The 19,855-nt window shown below is 42.3% G+C and overlaps 1 protein-coding gene across 1 annotated transcript in view; it reads left to right on the top strand.

Annotated features, from left to right (window-relative positions):
* Positions 1 to 292: 292 nt before the first annotated feature.
* Positions 293 to 19,855, top strand: part of LOC117354408 (D-threo-3-hydroxyaspartate dehydratase-like) — a 221,318-nt gene continuing 201,755 nt past the window's right edge. The window contains exons 1-3 of the mRNA XM_033931893.1: positions 293 to 428; positions 2,970 to 3,134; positions 15,327 to 15,607. Of these exons, the coding sequence (XP_033787784.1) occupies positions 2,986 to 3,134; positions 15,327 to 15,607 (430 nt within the window). The 5' untranslated portion in view covers positions 293 to 428; positions 2,970 to 2,985. The remainder of the gene's footprint in view (positions 429 to 2,969; positions 3,135 to 15,326; positions 15,608 to 19,855) is intronic.

The raw sequence follows: 19,855 nt of genomic DNA, 5'->3' as shown, positions 1-19,855 counted from the left end.
TTGTAAATCTGTTTGAAATGAAATCTATTTGTATTATATTATTTTCTTTAATAAAATGTTATAAATTAAAAGGCAAAACAGCATAACTCTTCAGCCATGACTACAGGTGTTTGACCTCTGCATGATCTATCAAAATTCAACAGTCTCTGCCAGTAGAGACTGTGGGTGTAGAGAGTTTTTTTAAGGACAACCACGGTGCAAAAAAAACAAACAAACCCCAAGCAACTTTGCAACCAACCAGCAAAGAACACTAGTAGATAACACCCGGCTCTGCAACCTCCTCTCCCCTCCCCCACGCCCCCTTGGAAGTCATGTGACCTGAACCCACGTGACGGCTGCCCTGCAAAACTTCAGCCGCTTTCCTTTCCCTGCTCAGGGACGTTTGACTGAGCTCAGGCGGGGTTTCGGCGCGGCTGTGTTTTGCGCAGGTACGGTGGCGTCTGGTGTCTGCTTGGGGAAAGGAATACGTGTGTGCGTTTGAGGGGGGGGGGGGGGTGAAAGGCGTAGAAGTGAAGTTGGGGAGGCTTGTTTATTAGCAAACACCTCCACTCTTACAAATCCATTTAGAACTGCAAACTCGCCACTAATTATGCAGTTGAGGAGAAATAATAAACCTCGGAGACTCTCTAGGCAGGGTTGTCCAACGTCGGTCCTGGAGGGTTGCAATCCAGTCGGGTTTTCAGGATTTCCCCCATTGAATGTGCATGAGATCTATTGAGCGTTGTTTCCATTGTATGCAAATAAAGCTCATGCATATTCATTAGGGAAATCCTGAAGACCTGCTGCGGGTGGAGGTCCAAAAAAAAATAAAAATCCCCAAACATGCTGAGGTTGGACGCCCAAAAAACAACCCCCAACATTTTAAAGCACTTAAAAAGAATTAGGGAATTAATTTATTTCAGCACTCTTTCTCAGTCAGTCTCTCAAATGTAAACCGATATTCAAAGTCTTTATGCAAGTATTGTAAACAGTGAGTAACATGGACATCCAGGATTTTCAAGATAAGTGAGAGAACTTTTAAGCTGTTTGAGAGACTATTGGAAAAAAAAAAGTGCTGAAATAAATTAATTCCATAATTGTTTACAAGTGCTTTAAAGTGTTGGGGATTTGTTTGGCCCATAGGGTTGTCCAACCTTGGCAGGTTTTCAGGATTTCCCCATTGAATCTTGTATGCAAATATATCTCATGCACATTCATTTGGGAAATCCTGAAAACCTGATGGGATTGCGGCCCTAGAGGACTGACATTGGACAACCCTGCATAAAGAGTCTGAGGATAGTAGTCCCAGACTGCACTCTTGAGGGGACTTTTTCTTCCCGACTATATAATTCATATCGCAACATTAGTGGTTCATTACCAGTTCTAGATAGATTTTTAAGAGTGTGTTTGTTGAAATTCTACATTGGCTCCACTGGTTTCATAATATTCATCTGACTGTCGATTTATTAACCCCAAACTGTACAGAATAAGACAAGCCCTGCAGTTACTTTGCATTCGCAGAAACTCTCCCAGTGACAGTAAGAGAGCAAAACTAGGATGCTTCCCCCTCGGTAGCATAGCAAGGGTGGGAGGTGGCGCCTCCCCCCAACACACTCGTGCCCTTCCTTCCCCCTGTACGTCTTTAAATCTTTGCCAGCGTGAGCACATCCTCTGACTTGCTGCTTGTGCTAGCTTGGCTCTCCTCTGAAATCCATTTCCTGGTCGTGAGGCCAGGAGGTGGCATCAGAGGGAAAGCCAGTACTGGCACGAGCCGGAGAGGTGAAAATTTAAAGTACAGGGAGAAGGGACAGTGCGAGCGTGGCTTAAGGGCAGGGGGGGCAGAGAGGTGCCGGTGCCCGGGTTGGTCCAACCCCACCCTACTTACGCCTCTGCTTCCCCTTAGTGCTGACCATACAAAAAGGATATTCAGATTAGAGAATGACATGGTGGCGGTTACCCGCGGCTACCCGCATTTAGCCGCAGGTAACCCGCCAAAACGGTGACCAAAAAAAATGGTCACCGCAAGTTCGGGGACAAGGCTATTCACCACCCCAAAGAGTGGTGAATGGTAGCACGGGGCGGTGAACAATCTTTAATGCACGGTGACCGAGCGTTCGAACCGGCAGCCCACTCTCTCCCGCCGGCCGTCCATGTATCTCCCTCCCTCCTTTTCTTCTTAAAATGGCAATTTCCATAAGGCTACAAGCTGTATTACAGCCGGAGCCTTGAAGTCGCGTTGCTTTGCCTGCTGGTAAAAGTCTCCTCTGACGCAACTTCCTGTTTCTAGTTGCATCGGAGGAGACTTCTAGCAGGCAACCCGACGCGACTTCAAGGCTCCGGCTGTAATACAGCTCGTAGCCTTATGGATATTGCCATTTTAAGAAGAAAAGGAGGGAGAATTTAAGGGAAAAGGAGGGAAATGCACGGCTGGCCGGCGGAAGGGAGCTGCTGGACCGCGTGAAGGGTGCTGGGGGTGGGGGGATGGAGAGGAGAAGACGCTGAAGACGGGGACGGGGCAGTGAAAGAGACAGCGGGGCGGTGAAAGGGACGGCAGAGATGGGGATGAGGCGGTGAAAGGGACAGTGGGGATGGCGCGGTACAGAGGATGGTGGTCCAGGGACGGGGCGGTGATGGGGACAGAATTTTTCCCCATGTCATTCTCTAATTCAGATTTGGGTTCAACTCCAGTAATAGCTAGTTTTACCATATGGCTCCAGAAAAAGGAGGATGGATTGAGAAGTTCAGGTTTTACTTTCATTGCTTCAATTGGAAGTAAAACACCAAACGTCTTTATCTGTCCTTTTTCTAGAGCCATAAGATAACCCTAGTAATAGCAGCACAAAGTCTTTCTATTACCAGGAAGCTTTGTGAGGTAATGCAGTAGCTACATGTCCGTGGTAATGCTGCCCTATTGAATTGTACTGAAGCCTTTTATGGATTTGAATGTTTTTATTATGTCTTCCCCCCCCCCCCCCCACACACCTATACAGCTTTTGCAGTTGAAAAATGTGGGTCGGTCAGCCTGTGGAGAAACTGCCCACACCAGTATTCACAGTGGATATTGACATTGTGAAAAGGAACGCCAGGAAGATGAGAGAGCAGGTCCAGGCGCTGGGAACTCATCTGAGACCACACATGAAAACCCCCAAAACACTGTATGTCTGTGTATAGTATCCTCGGTGTAGGAATTTTTATGAGGGCGGGCGAGAAGTTTCTTAATGTTTTAGCCTCCCTGCCTTGCTATGGCCGAGATTCAGTACCCTGCAATTCTAAAATACTAAGGGCTCCTTATATCAAAAAGCGGTAGAGCCTTTTACTGCGGACCGGCGCAGTTATTGCTCCGATGCTCTTTCAATTCCTATGAGCGTCGGAGCATTTACCTCGCCAGCACACGGTAAAAGGCCGTACCGTTGCTTGTTAAAAAGGAGCCCTAAGATAGGTGTCATTTAGTGGGGAATTAATCAAGTAGCATCAGGGTTTAAGGCAGGGGTGTCAAAGTCCCTCCTCGAGGGCTGCAATCCATTTGGGTTTTCAGGATTTCCCCAATGAATATGCATGAGATCTATTTGCATGCACTGCTTTCATTGTATGCTAATAGATCTCATGCATATTCATTGGGGAAATCCTGAAAACCCGACTGAGGAGTGTGTGGCGCAGTGGTTGGATCTACAGCCTCAGCACCCTGGGGTTGTGGGTTCAAACCCCGCGCTGCTCCTTGTAACCCTGGGCAAGTCACTTAATCCTCCATAGCCCCAGGTACGTTAGATAGATTGTGAGCCCACTGGGACAGAGAGGGAAAAATGCTTGAGTACCTGATTGTAAAAACCGCTTAGATAACCTTGATAGGCGGTATATAAAATCCTAATAAACTTAAAAAAAAAAAACTTAAAAAAGACTTGGACACCCCTGGTTTAAGGGAACTAGCGCATGTGAAATACTAAAAGCCCGTAAGTATAAAATAGGCTTTAGAATTTGGCCCGCGCTAATTCCGTTAGGGCTTGACACACCTGTAACGTATTAAGCCCTAATGCTGTTCGATGAATTAGTCTCGGTCTTCTGAATGACATGTGCACTGCAGCAGATATGTTATTTATTATTTATTAGGATTTATTAACCTCCTTTATGAAGAGATTCATCCAAGGCGGTGTACAGCAGCCATAATTCAACATAAAACTTACAATTTTGTTAACATCAAAACTGTAGTAAAAAGATAAATACAGTGAGTGAGGTAAACTGAAACTTATTAATGACTACCATGAAACCAGTTCAACAGCACTGAAATTCAAATAAGAAAGAGATAACACATATTAAAAGGGAGACATAATACTTATGAAGCATTTAATAAGCACAAATTGGAACCTTCAAATAACATAGATATGCCGCTAATGCCTTTCTTAATACCATATCGTACATTTTCTTCTGTACCGCACGCAGTTTTCAACTAGGATGCAATGTGATTCACAATAAGGATCGTTGATTTACAACAGGATGTGATGCGGTTTATGAAAATTTTTGATCAGAGTACATGAGCTTTGGTTGAAGGTTAATTGGGTGGGGTGAGTCTTTAATCTTTTCCTGAAGATGCAGCATGTGCAAGTTTGTCGCAGGTGAAGCGGGAGGTTGTTCCACACCTCGCATCCCTCTGTATCTGCGATTTGCATATCTGCGGATTCGCTTATTCGTGATTTTTCGGCTGCTGACTCGGCCCCCCCCCTAATTTTCGTCACTGAACCCGGCGTTTCACATTGGAAATCGCATTGTACGGAGCAAATCGCAAGTCGGGTTATTCACGGTTTATTATCTTTTTCAGGTCTATTTTACCAAAAAAGTTATTCGCGGTTTTTCAGAATTCACTGCTATGTTCTGCCCGTATCCCCCGTGAATACGAAGGGCGAAGTGTACTTCCAAAGTACTTGTGCAGGGTTGGGGACGGCTAGTTTGAATTGTTTTTTTATGTATTTTAAAAAAAATGTATATACTGCTTACAAAACTAAGCAGTTTACAATCAACATACAAAATTATTTAAAAGACAATGCATCTTATATCTTATCAAAAGTTACTGCTATCCATATTGCTGACTAAATTATGCTTATCCATGTAATACCATTATTAAAGCATTAATTCCGCTAATCTTTACCCATATCATTGCATCCCTATAGCTAATAGTCCTACGAAGACTTTTCACATAAATGCAGCAACAAATAATTGAGTTTTCAAAAACTTTTAAAAGATATCTCTAGATCAGGGATCTCAAAGTCCCTCCTTGAGGGCCACACTCCAGTCGGGTTTTCAGGATTTCCCCAATGAATATGCATTGAAAGCAGTGCATGCACATAGATCTCATGCATATTCATTGGGGAAATCCTGAAAACCCGACTGGATTGCGGCCCCTGCTCTAGATCTACACAATCGCAACTGACCTGGCAATTTGCTCCACAAGTTCCCACCTGCAACAGAGAACATCAAATCTCTAACTCTTGCATGCAATATATTCTTCTCCTTCTCAGTGGATAATCTCATAGCATTTTTGGATCTCAATACCTTTCTTGGATGGTACATCTCCAACAAATCTTGAAAACATCCAGGAGCTTTATCACATAGCACTCGCTGGATTATCTAATACTACTATTAATTAATTTCTATAGCGCTACCAGACGCATGCAGCGCTGTACAGAGCCACAAAGAAGAAAACAGTCCCTGCTCGAAAGAGCTTACAATCCAGGAGAATGTCAGCCTAATTAGAGTAATTGCTGCAAACTAATGGTCAGTTTTACCTCTCTGGAGTTTATAAGTCAAATGGTTGTTACGGAAGGCAATAAACTAATTGAGACAATTAACAACATTAACATGGTTTCCCTTTTAATTTATAATTTCAACGAAAACATTTATTAATTCATTAAGTGATAGACAAAAAAAGCTGAGGTTATCGCTATTTCTTAGACAATTGATTTAGAAGCAATTAATCTAAATGATAATTCAGGTGAAATTACTGACTAAAGATCATTAACTGATTATCTACAATTGACTAGAAATTTCTTAATTGCTTCAAAATAGGCCTAAAATAGGTCATTCGTGAAATGCCCATAACCGTTCTAGCAGCAGGATTCATCAATACTTGTAATGCTTTGCTCTTAGATTGCGGTCTGACGGTGAGAAAGGAGCGCGCAATTGTGATTTCTGTATTTAATCCTGTAGTTCTGTATTTAGCCACAGATTGCTTGCATGGTCCACAAGGCCATCTTGTATTGTGTCCTCTTCTTTATCCTATAGCCGTTGGGGTCAAATCAAATGCAGATATCAGATGCAGGCAAGATGGGTGGTACAGCCGAGCGTGCATTGGGATAAACAGATGGGAGGCTAAACTTGCAGCAAATTGTTTATGCAGTTAGGCAAGGTTTAAGAAACTGTTTTAGGCTCTCTTTTGATAAGCCACAGTAGAGGTTTGTACCACGGCCCAGAGTTCTAAATGAGTTCTATGGGCGTTGGAGCAGCATCGGTGCATTTAGCACTCTGGGCCACAGTAGAAATCTCTACCACAGCTTAGTAAAAGAGGAGGTTAGTTACATTACATTATTACATTAGTGATTTCTATTCCGCTTGTGCCTTGCGGTTCTAAGCGGATTACAATTAGAAGAGATCTGGACATTACCGAGAGAATTACATAAACAATGATTCAAGCAAGTTGCATGTTATGGTAGAATATTACAAATTTAAAGATATCAGGAATTTATCCGAGAGAGTTACATAGCAAGATTCAGGTAATTACAGGATACAGTGGGGAATAACATTAAATTCGGGTAACAGAAGAGAGTTACCTATCATTGAGGTTATTAAAGGATACAGTGGGGAATTTTTCTAATAAAATTACATAGCAAGAATCAGGTAATTATAGGATACAGAGGGGAATAACAGTACATTTGGGTAAAAGAGGAAAGTTATCTAACATTGAAGGAGTAGAGGTATGGATACAGGTGGTAGATGCTTATGTAGGGATCTGAATCATTTTAGTAGGTGTGGTTCGAGGAGTTCATTAAAGTGGTATTCAGGGGGGAGATCATGTGTGATTGGGGGGAGATTAGTAAGTAAGGACGTGTTTTTTGAATAGGAATGTTTTGATTTCTTTTCGAAACACTTTGATGTCTGTTGTTTTGATCATCAGATTGGTGATGGTGGGGTCAATTTTCGCTGCCTGTGTCGATAGAAGGCTGTCGTAAAGTTTCTTACGTCGGGTACCGTTATGAGGGGGGAAGGTGAATAGGTTCTGAGTTCTCCTTGGTCTGGGTGATCGGTAGCGGTAAAGGCGGTTGTTTAGGAAATGGGGGCAGTTCCATGGGTTATTTTGAATAGTAGGCAGTAGAGTTTGAATTGAGTTCTTGCTTTTATCGGCAGCCAGTGAGAGTCTACATAGGCGGGGGTGATGTGGTCAAATTTGCTAAGGGAGTAGATGAGTCTGATGGCTGTGTTCTGGACGGTCTGTAGTTGTTTTATCATGTTTGGGCATGGCAGGTAGAGGCTGTTGCAGTAGTCTAAGGAGCTAAGTATGAGGGATTGTACAATGATCTTGTAGTGTTCTTTGGTAAAGAATTTTCTTATTTTTCTTAGGTTTCGCATGGTGAAGAATGCTTTTTGTATGATTTTGTGTATTTGGGTTTGCATTGTACAGCATCTGTCTAATTGAATTCCCAGAATTTTGAGAGTGTTCTGTATTGAATATTTGGTTGTGTTTACTTCTAGTTCTGTTATGGATGGTTTTTGTTCCTTCTCTAGTAGTAGGAATTTGGTTTTCTCCGTATTTACTACTGTGTGTGGCAAGCTAGTCCTGGTGCAGAATGTGTGTATAGTCACAATCGCCCTGTGTATTAAAGAGAAATGGGCAGAGTACATGATCCCTTGCAGTTCTGTATGCACTTTGTTCTGTATTTATATACTGGTGCAAGACCCAGCTTCGTTCAGTTTAAAACTTGTTCAGCTTTTTTACAATTTGGAGAGAACGAGAAGGCACTCTCTGACGTTAAAAGGGGACAGATTCTATACAAACGTAAGGAAGTTCTTCTTCACCCAGAATGGTGGAAAACTGGAACGCTCTTCCGGAGGCTGTTACAGGGGAAAACACCCTCCAGGGATTCAAGACAAAGTTGGACAAGTTCCTGCTGAACCAGAACGTACGCAGGTAGGGCTAGTCCAGTGGTCTCAAACTCAAACCCTTTGCAGGGCCACATTTTGGATTTGTAGGTACTTGGAGGGCCGCATAAAAAATAGGTAATGTTTTATTTTAAAAAATGACAATTTTGCATGAGGTAAAACTCTTTATAGTTTATAAATCTTTTCTTTTGCCTAAGTCTTAATAATAATATTGTAATTTATAGCTAAAGAGACATGTGATCAAGAAACTGTTTTATTTTACTTTTGTGATTATGATAAACATACTGAGGGCCTCAAAATAGTACCTGGCGGGCTGAAGGGGACAACAAGTACGAGGGGGCATTCGGAGAAACTGAAGGGAGATAGGTTCAAAACAAATGCAAGGAAGTTTTTTTTCACCCAAAGGGTCGTGGACACTTGGAATGCGCTACCGGAGGAAGTGATCAGGCAGAGTACGGTACAGGGATTCAAACAGGGATTGGACGGATTCCTGAGGGATAAAGGGATCGTGGGATACTGAGGGAGGAGCTGGGATGTAACACAAGTATAGAAAGCTAACCAGGTCGTGCATGTGCAAGACCGGAGGGTTAGGACTTCGATGGGAAGATAGGACTTCAATGAGAAACCAAGGTGGCAAGGGAGCCCCCTTCTGGTGATTCAGACAGGTTGTGACCTGTTTGGGCCGCCGCGGGAGCGGACTGCCGGGCAGGATGGACCTATGGTCTGACCCGGTGGAGGCACTGCTTATGTTCTTATGCTGCATGTGGCCCCCGGGCCGCGAGTTTGAGACCACTGGGCTAGTCTCAGTTAGGGCACTGGTCTTTGACCTAAGAGCCGCCGCGGGAGCGGACTGCTGAGTATGATGGACCACTGGCCTGACCCAGCAGCGGCAATTCTTATGTTCTTATAACACAAATAACACCGTGGTGGGATTTGCAAAATCTAGGAATTCAACTATATAGTTATGCTGATGAAATATAACCATCATAATTCCTTTAACATCTCAATTATCTGTAGTCAGTGATTCTAATAGTTGATAGCTGGATGAGTGATTTCAAATTGAAGTTAAATCCAGATAAGACTAAGCTCTTCCTGGCCTCTCCACATAATTGTGAAGAAAATAGTGGGATCACTTATTTATTTTTTCCATTTTCTATAGTTTACATGAATTTATTCAGGTACTCAAGCATTTTTCCCTGTCTGTCCCAGTGGACTCACAATCTGTCTAGTGTACCTGTGGCAATTGGGGGATTAAGTGACTTGCCCAGGGTCACAAGGTGTAGCGTGGGTTTGAACCCACAACCCCAGGGTGCTGAGGCTGTAGCTTTAACCACTGCGCCACACTCTCCCCATTCTATCTACCACTGCGCCACACTCTCCCCACACTTATCCCATTCTATCTACCATCAAATATTAGGTGTCTATTTGGACAGGAATTTAGCTATGATTACTCAAGTTGATTCATTGGTTGGAAAAAAAAAAAAGCTTTTTATGCTTTGGAAACTTAGACTGATTAGATCATATTTTGATGACAAATCGTATAGACTTTTGGTTCAATCCTTAGTCCTGAGTACTTTAGACTATTGCAATATTGTGCATCTGGCAGTCGACCAATAAAACCTGGCTCATCTTTGATTAACTCTATTTAAAAAAAAAGCCTGCTCCAGGTCTCCTAACAATCACAAGAAGCATCTCGCCTGATTTTTAAATTAAAAAAAAAAAATTGGCCCACATAACGCCTTATTACAGGGAGCTGCATTGGCTCCCCACGGAAGCTAGAGGGCAGTTTAAGGTTGCCTGTGTTACAAAGTAAGATCTGGTTTGCCTCCAGCCTATTTAGTTGATCAATAAATTTCTTCCCATCATAAACGTTCTACTCGGATAGCTTCCCTTTTTTTTATTGATTGATTGATTGATTTTATATATACATACCAAGTATAAAACTTGTACAGATAGGATATTAAGCCAAGAAAACAAAATTTTACATAAGAAATAAAAGCTTTGAACTTTCAATAAGAAGAAAAAAAAAGGACACAGGCTTAATTCAACTCAAGTCCTCATATAGGATCCAAGAATTAACTATAACGAGAACATAAAGAAAATATAATACATTAGAAATCCTAAGGGCTCCTTTTACTAAGCCGCGTTAGGGCTATAATGCGCGGAATAGCGCACGCTAGACCTTAACGCCAGCATTGAGCTGGCGTTAGTTCTAGCCGCGTAGTGCGGGTTTAACACGCGCTAAGATGCTGCGTGCGCTAAGGAGCCCTAAATGACTGAGGAGTGCCACGTCAAACTAAAGAGCTTTAAGGTTTTTCTGTCTCCAGCCTTGACAAAGAAAAGGAAAGTTGTTAACTGAAAAAGTTCAGAGAAAACATAAGAACATAAGCAATGCCTCCACTGGGTCAGACCTGAGGTCCATCGTGCCCAGCAGCCCACTCACGCGGCGGCCCAACAGGTCCAGGACCTGTGCAGTGATCCTCTATCTATACCCATCTATCCCCTTTTCTAGCAGGAAATTGTCCAATCCTTTCTTAAACCCCAGTACCGTACTCTGCCCTATTACGTCCTCTGGAAGCGCATTCCAGGTGTCCACCACACGTTGGGTAAAGAAGAACTTCCTAGCATTCGTTTTGAATCTGTCCCCTTTCAACTTTTCCGAATGCCCTCTTGTTCTTTTAGTTTTTGAAAGTTTGAAGAATCTGTCCCTCTCTACTCTCTCTATGCCCCTCATGATCTTGTAAGTCTCTATCATATCCCCTCTAAGTCTCCTCTTCTCCAGGGAAAAGAGACCCAGTTTCTCCAATCTCTCAGCGTATGAAAGGTTTTCCATCCCTTTTATCAGACGCGTCGCTCTCCTCTGAACCCTCTCGAGTAACGCCATATCCTTCTTAAGGTACGGCGACCAATATTAGACGCAGTACTCCAGGTGCAGGCGCACCATCGCCCGATACAACGGCAGGATGATTTCTTTCATCCTGGTTGTAATACCCTTCTTGATTATACCTAGCATTCTATTCGCTCTCTTAGCGGCCGCTGCGTATTTGAATGTTCGATAATATACAATGCATTTGCAAGGATGTCTTAAGTAAAATGTAGCCCCCATTGAAACAATTCCTGGTTTTAGGAGAGGAAACTCTCGTCTGCGCTTTTGGGTTTCCCTCGATAAGTCAGGGTACATTTGGATTTTATAACCCAGGAACTCTTTTTGTCTATTTTTAAAGAAGAGTCTAAGAATCCAAGATTTGTGTAATGGAAGAGCCAATGTTATGATCAAGGTAGCCAGTGACGCCAATTCTTTATCCGATGTCTCCGATAAAGTTGAGATATTTATTTGTTCTTGGGAAGAAGCTTGTTGTTGACCTCGAGCTTTGTCAGGTAAATGATAAACTTGCGAGAGTGGCGGCAAAGATTCTTCAGGGACCTCTAATATTTCCAAGAAATATCTTTCAGTCATATCCCGAGGTGTTACCATAGTAACCCTGGGAAAGTCAATCAGTCTCAGGTTATTATTGCGGGAGTAATTTTCTAGCATTTCAACTTTCCTCCTGAGGTTTAAATTGTCCATAATTAGGGTCTCCTGAACTTGTTTATACGATGTTGACTCCTGTTGAAATGTTTCCAACATTAATTTTGAGGATATTGCTTCAGTTTTAAAAAAAATTTATTTTTTGTGAGTGTTCATGGAGTTTCTTATCTATAGATTGAAACTGTGGACTTTTCGATTTACCCAAGTTGGCCACTAAATCCCACACAGATTCCAATGTTATTTCAGGTGGCTTATCAATAAGAAATTGAAATTACATTGTAGGTAATCGCTCATCCTTCTGTTCCCTTTCCACACCTTTCTCCTGGATCTGTCCCTTCTCCGAAGATGTTTCGGTCTCAGACGCCGGGCTTTCCTGTAAAACAGGAGAGCCCATTTCCACGCTTCCAAATAGTTCTTCTTTGGCCTCTGAGGAGAGGGACAACTCTACTACTGGAGTTCCCACCACCTGTAGGGAGCTGGTAATCCGAGGCTGCGGGGGAGACGCTCTTAGGTCGGGGCTTAAGGGGATAGCTTCCATTTTTTATTTTCTATCGGCCAAAGGTTGCCGCTATAAAAGATATCGTAATCGATTACCATCATTTCAAGCAGCGAGAGAGATTTGCATCTAATGGAGGTGACAGGCATGCAATCTGCGCCATGCATATTCATTAGGGCTATCCTGAAAACCTGATTGGCTGGTGGTCCTTCAGGACAGGGTTGGGAACCACTGGTCTAGAGCTCAGACTGTGATGTCATAATGCCTCATTCCACCGATGCCTAAGCTCTGTCCTCATCTGCACAAGCCTCAAACACTTTAAAATCATAAGCAGCAACATTCTAGAGCTCAGAGTGTGATGTCATAATGCCTCATTCCACCAATGCCTAAGCTCCGTCCTCACCTGCACAAGCCTCAAACACTATAAAATCCTAAGCAGCAACATTCTAGAGCTCAGATTGTGATGTCATAATGCCTCATTCCACCAATGCCTCAGTTCTGTCCTCATCTGCACAAGCCATGTCATTCTCTAGCAGCCACCTTATCTATACTAATTAGCCATTCTGTACACCCTGAATAGAGTATAAAGATCATTGCAGAAAGGTCATACCTAGGCTTATCAAATGGCTCCCCAAAAGGAGGATGGATTGAGACAGCTGGGTTTTACTTCCATTGCTTTCAATGGAAGTAAAACCTGGTTATCTCAATCCGTCCTCCATTTACTGGAGCCATATAGTAACCCTAGTCCTTCCGCATTTTAAAAGATTTTTAGGAGAATGGACACGTAAAAGGGCCTTTAGTTGGCTCCTTCTCTGTAGAATGATTTACCTAAAACAATCCACAGGGAAGCAGTTCCCAAAAAATTACCCCCCCTTTTTTTTTTTTTTACAAAACTGTAGCGTGGTTTTTAGCACCGGCTACGGCGGTAACAGGTCTGACGCTCATAGAATTCCTATGAACGTCGGAGCTGTTATCGCCGCGGCTGGCACTAAAAACTGCAGTATGGTTTTATACGGGGGGGGGGAAGTGTTATTAAAAATGTTTCTGTTTACTGGGTCATTTGATAACAAAATAATTCTTTTTTTTAAAAAAAATTCTTAGTGAATATGAAAAACACATATAAAGAAATTGTAACCTGAAAGATTGATATTTATATAAATGTATCTTTTGAGGGCGAGTCAGGCTTTTGTATTAAAAAAAAAAAAAAAAAAGTGGTGGTCTGATTTTCTTTTGTTTTTCTTTTATGATTTTATAATTTAACTTTGTAAACTTCTTTGTTCCGAATAAGTGGTATATCAAATACCTTTTCCCGAATCTTTTTCTTCTAAGAAGCTATAGAAATCAGCTGTCCCCTTAAAACAGTTTTTTAATGATTCCCATAATTGTTATGGGTGAGAAATGGTCAGTATTTTTATTATCCCAAAAAAATTCCTAATAGATTGTTCTATTTTCTGAACTACCTTAGGATCTTCTAGCAAGGTATCATTTAATTTCCAATATGGTGTCCCTATTTTAATATGTCCCCCTGTTATATCCACCCATATTGGGGCATGGTCTGCCCAGCTAGTTTCGTCTATTTTTGCATCTATTAATTTAACCCCTAGGGATTTATCCAGCCAAATCACTTTATGTGTGTGTGGGGGGTAGTAATAGGTATAGTCTCTGCCTAGCATATATGTAATGTAATGTAATTTATCTCTTATATACCGCTACATCCGTTAAGTTCTAAGCGGTTTACAGAAATTATACATTAGAATTATAAGAAAGAAAGGTACTTAGAAATTCCCTTACTGTCCCGAAGGCTCACAATCTAACTAAAGTACCTAGAGAGTATTAAAGAAGTGAAAAGTAGAGATAGAGGAAAAATAATCAAGTAAACATTTTAACAAGACTGTTTTGAACTGAGTACTTTGGAAGGCAGAAGAGAGGAGAGAAAGGAATAGATGCAGAAGGAGGAACCGTTAGACAAAAGAATTCTGGTGAATTTTAAATGATAGAAACAGAACAAAACAAAAACAAGTGGAAAAACAATGAATAAGATTAAAAATAATTCAAAAACTGGAAAAAAATAAAACATTATTTTCAATCCATTGTTTAGATGGAAATTTAGAGACGCTGGGATTTCGGGGTAGAAGTCCTCAAACTCCGGGCTGGGCTGGCGCCAAACAGGCCGCCGCCGCTGGAACCAGGTGCTCCGCCATCCATCCATTAAGCTTAATACTTTTTAATTGTTTCCTATCTATCACTTTTAATGCTCATGGTGTCCCAGTGAAGGTCTGAGATCACATTAAACCCTTTCAGGACCAAGGGACATATTTGTCCCATAACTTTAAAATCCTATAAATTTTGATTGGGATAGTCTACAGTTCTAAATTTGATATGTACGGATTCCATATGATACTGCCTTTATGTAAACAAGCTGGTTCCGACATTCATTCATTAGCGTCGTTGCCAGATTGACGAGAAGATTCACTTGCCACACTGTCCGCAAGCCAGAAGTTTGATTTTTTTTAAATAAAAATAATGATATTTCACAAAAAAAAAATCAATTTTTTGGCATCTGCAAGCCCTTTTTACCATACAAATGTCGTCAAAACCACAAAAATTGGCCTACGATCCTTATGGTCCTGAAAGGGTTAAAATCCCCTCCAATTCATAATAACGCTTCCTGGGTTTTTAAAATTATATTCATAAGATCTTCAAAACATTTCCCTTGATTGAGATTAGGAAGCGGTATATCGAATGCAATAAACATCAACATTTTAAAAAGGTGCCATAATGTGGATAAAATGCCTCATGACACGGCCTAAACTCCGCCCCCTGCGCACATCTGCGTACAGTTCGTGTAAAAGCATGCGTCGTCTTGTCTCCAAAAATAGCTTTGCAAAACTGGGTTTATGCCCAAATAGTCCTTTATAAAAATTACCCCCATAACATGTTCCCTCTTTGGGGTTATCCCCTTTAATAATAATGGTCTCCTTTTATGAAGCCGCGTTAGGCTTTTTTTTTATCGCCGGCCTTGGTGGTATTAGCCGTGACGCTCATAGGAATTCTGTGAGTGTCAGAGCTTTTACCACTATGGCCGGCGATTAAAAAAAAAAGCCTAATGTGACTTCGGGGAGGGGGGAAAAATCCGCTCTTCTTGTTCTGAATGTTCCTTGTATTTTCTTCTTACCTCAGGGAGTGTGGAGATCTCATGACGGGGGGCACCCGGAGACAAATTGTCGTGTCTACATTGGCTGAGGCACGCGTCTTCGCCGACGGGGGTTTTGATGACATCCTTTACGCCTACCCACTGCCCTTTGATAAAGTGGAGGAATGTGCCACCTTATCGGAACGCCTGGAGGCCTTTCAGGTGATGGTCGATAATCCGGAGGCCCTGGAGCAGCTGAGAAAGAGAAAGTTGGCAGGTGGCAAGCGCTGGCTGGTCTGGCTAAAATTAGACTGTGAAAATGGAAGAGGTGAGTCAGATTGCACAAGAGGTCGATATCTAATTTCTTGCATGATCTCACCGAATTTCAAAACAACCGTTGCTAGAGAGAAGCCAAAATGGGACACTTATTTGTGAAACATCGGGCAAAATTCTCTCACAGAAATTACTGCAAACATCGGTGGTCCATTGTTAATATCTGTCTGCAGGTTGATGATGAGAAAAAATGATGATCAAAAGTGACGTTGCTGATGAAAACATTAAGGGCTCCTTTTACGAGCTGTTAGTTTTTTCCGTATAGCGCTTGCTAAAAACGCTAGCGCACCTTCGTAAAAGGAGCCCTAACTTTGTTGAAAAATCTGAATGTTGTTGCTTTCTTGCTTGGTTTTGGGCGCAAACGTTTTCAAGTGTTTTTAGGCGGGAGAAAATTGCTTTGCAGTGGATGTTGGATCTATATTTATGTTTGCAGAATAGGATTACCTTGTGTTATGGGATGGCGAGTCTCACTGTTCTGCCCCTACTTATCACTTATATAGCGCTGAAAGGCGGACGAACCGCTGTACATTTTGACATTTATGGACGGTCCCTGCTCGGAAGAGCTTACAATCTAACTTGAACAGACGTGACATAACATTGTGCTTATTGACCGCGTAACCAGAAGTTCAACGCGGTTTACAAAAAAGTTATAAAAGTAAACATGTTACACGAAATAAGATGATTCATTAAACAGTCAAATATTTAGAGAAAAGATAGGTCTTCAATTGTTTTCTAAAATGGCCATAGGAATGGGTAGTAAGCAACAATATTCGGAATTCGTTGTCATGAGATGCCAAAGTATGATTCAGAAATTTCTTACTCCTGCAACCCTGGACAGATGGAAAATTAAACAAAGGATGAGTTCTTCTACTATGTCTGTATGATGCTAAAGAAAATCTATTGACTAAGTAAGAAGGAGCTGTACCATAATCGGCAGCCAATGCAATTCGCGATAAAAGGGTGTAACATGATCCAATTTCTTCAGGCCATAAATCATTCTGACCGCTGTATTCTGTATTATTGTAAGTCTTGCTAATTCTTTCTTGGTGACTGTCGGATAGATAATATTACAATAATCGAGAACACTCAGGAGTAACGATTGAACCAGTAAATTCAAAATAAGATCTAATTGTTCGCAATTTCCATATAGGACCTATAGGGTTGGGGATGCAGAACCAAGGCGAGAGGAGTTAGAGGTGGGTTTTTAGCTGGGCCTTGAACGCTGCCAGAGACGGAGCCCGCCGTAGGGATTTGGGCAGCTTGTTCCAAGCATTCGGCGCTGCAAGGTAGAAGGGACGGAGCCTGGAGTTGGGAAGTTGAAGAGAAGGGCACAGGTAGGAGGGACTTACCATGCTGTGAGCAGTGAGGAGTATATTGCAGTTGCATCTGATCGCTGTAATATTTCAATGGCAATGCCAGCACGCACCCGACACTTTGCTTTCTTCAGTGCTACTTCAGCGTCTTTCATCACCAATGATTCCTAATTGTGAGGTTCAGGCTGAAATGGTTGTTGATCCACTTAGGGCTCCTAGTGTTTATAATGCACCAGATTAGTGCGCACGGTAGCAGCTAGTGCGCGTGGCAATTTAGCCTGGGCTATTCCACACGTTAAGGCCCTAACGCAGCTTTGTAAAAGGAGCCCTTAATCTTTTTCATAGAATGACTCGGCGGAAGATTCTCAAAACCTACCGTGCCTTTAAACCAGCTTCAGCCAGTTCAGCGGGGCAGTATTTTACCTGCTGGTTATCAGAACGTCTCACGGTGGTCTTTTCCGTGCTTCCTAGCTGTCTCCAACTCTGCCACGCAAATGTAGCTCGAGGTCATTAATCTTAAAATTGTAGCAAAATGGGCTCATTAATATTTAAAGGAGCACTCCAACCTCGTTGTGCCACATTTGTGGGTAAAATTTTCCGGCAGGGTCTGAGCTGTCGTAGCATTGGCTGAGGCACTGACAGGAGAGTAAGGCTTGACAGCTCATTAGGAGGAAGGCCTACTCCCTGTGGCCAGCCTTGCCTCTTCAAAATGTCTGGCCTTCCCAGTGCCTTAATTCCATAGCCTTAATTCTTCACAGCCGGAGTCGTCATCTAAGCACCATTCAACACATCAAACACACATGCGTGCGTCTATTTAAATTTTGGTTTTTATACCATTCATTTTCTACCTATAGATCTCTGTGTTCATCCCATGCCTTTTTTTGATTTCCATCACCGTTTTTGTCTCCACCACCTGTCTAACTCATTGATTAAATATGTTAAAAAGCAACGGTCCCAGCACAGAGCCCTGGGGAACCCCACTATTTACCCTTCTCATTGACTCTTTCCACCTGTTCTTAATCCATAATAGGACATTACCTCCTATCCCATGACTTTCTAATTTCTCAGAAGTCTTTTATGAGATCCTTTGTCAAATGCCTTTTGAAAATCCAAATACACTATATCAACCAGTTCACCTTTATTCACATGTTCATTCACCCCTTCAAAGAAATGCAGTAGATTGGTGAGGCAAGATTTCCCTTGACTAAAACCATGTTGGCTTTCTCTCATTAATCCATGCTTAAGTATATGTCCTTTGTCTCGGTAAATTGAACGGGAGTTTAGTTGGCTTAAGACGGCTCTGGGAGCCCCTTGAAGAAGCGCTTTTTAGCAAAACATGTCGGATCTAATTTCCCCCAGACTGTAGACAAGAACATTCTAAAAGATAAGAAACTTTATTTACATTACATTACATTAGAGATTTCTATTCCGCCATTGCCTTGCGGTTCAAGGCGGATTACAAAAGAATTACAAAAAATATATTACAAGAAGAAGATATCTGGTAATTTCTAGAGGAGATAAAGAGTAGATGAGGTTGCTTTGGGGAATTGTGAAGTGGTATTGGGAGTGGGAAGGAGCTAGCGGTATTAAGTCGTTTGCAGGAATTTCTTGAAAAGTAGGGTCTAAGCATACAAAGTATTTAAATTATTGAGCATTTATAAGCACTAAGAAACATAGAAACATAGAAAGATGACGGCAGAAAAGGGCCACAGCCCATCAAGTCTGCCCACTCCATTGACCCACCCCATTAAGTCTGAGTGCTAGTGACCTGGTTTCTTAACTCGACCCTCGAAGGGATCCCACGTGGGTGTCCCATTTTTTCTTAAAGTCGAGCACGCTGGTGGCCTTGATCACCTGCACTGGTAGTTTGTTCCAGTGATCTACCACCCTTTCTGTGAAGAAATACTTCCTGGTGTCACCACTAAATTTCCCTCCTCTGAGTTTGAGCGGGTGCCCCCTTGTGACTGAATGGTATTTATAAGCATTAAATGATATTTAAGGAGCTAATTGGTTAGAATATCAACCCCATATATGCATTTTAGAAAGCTATTAAAAATCCATCTGTTCTCAAAATTCTTGTGATCCCGCCAAAGCAGTATATTGACGCAAAACTATTGTTAACTTGTTGATGCCAATGTTCTGCTCACATAGAAACATAGAAGATGACGGCAGATAAGGGCCATAGCCCATCAGGTCTGCCCACTCTACTGACCCACCCCCAAATCTACTATCCTAAGGATCCCACTCCTGGTGAAAGGTTCCCTTGGCTTAACCCTCTAAGGGATCCCACATGGGCATCCCATTTGCTCTTAAATTTTTGCACGCTGTTTGCCTCGATCACCTGCACCGGGAGCTCGTTCCAAGGATCAACCACTCTCTCGGTGAAGAAATATTTCCTGGTGTCGCCATGAAATTTCCCGCCCCTGAGTTTGAGCGGATGCCCTCTTGTGGCTGAGGGTCCTTTGAGAAAGAGAATCTCTTCTTCCATCTCGATACGGCCGGTAATATACTTAAACATCTCGATCATGTCTCCTCTCTCCCTACGTTCCTCGAGTGAGTACAGCCGCAAATTTTTCAGCCTTTCCTCGTACGATAGATCCTTGAGCCCCGAGACCATCCTGGTGGCCATCCTTTGCACCGACTCTACTCTCAGCACATCTTTTCGGTAATGTGGCCTCCAGAATTGCACACAGTATTCCAAATGAGGCCTCACCATAGTTCTGTATAATGGCATTATGACTTCAGGCTTCCGGCTGACGAAACTCCTGCGGATGCAACCTAACAACTGTCTTGCCTTAGATGAAGCCTTCTCCACATGATCAGCAGTTTTCATGTCTGCGCTGATGATTACTTCCAAGTCTCGTTCTGTTGGAAGTTCTAGCTAAGGTCTCGCCATCCGTGTAAGTTCTGCACGGATTTCTGCTTACCAA

Source organism: Geotrypetes seraphini, chromosome 2 (assembly GCF_902459505.1).
Source record: "Geotrypetes seraphini chromosome 2, aGeoSer1.1, whole genome shotgun sequence".
In the NCBI taxonomy this organism is placed as follows: domain Eukaryota; kingdom Metazoa; phylum Chordata; class Amphibia; order Gymnophiona; family Dermophiidae; genus Geotrypetes; species Geotrypetes seraphini.
The sequence above is the reverse complement of the archived record's forward strand: the minus strand, read 5'-3'. Positions and strand labels throughout refer to the sequence as shown.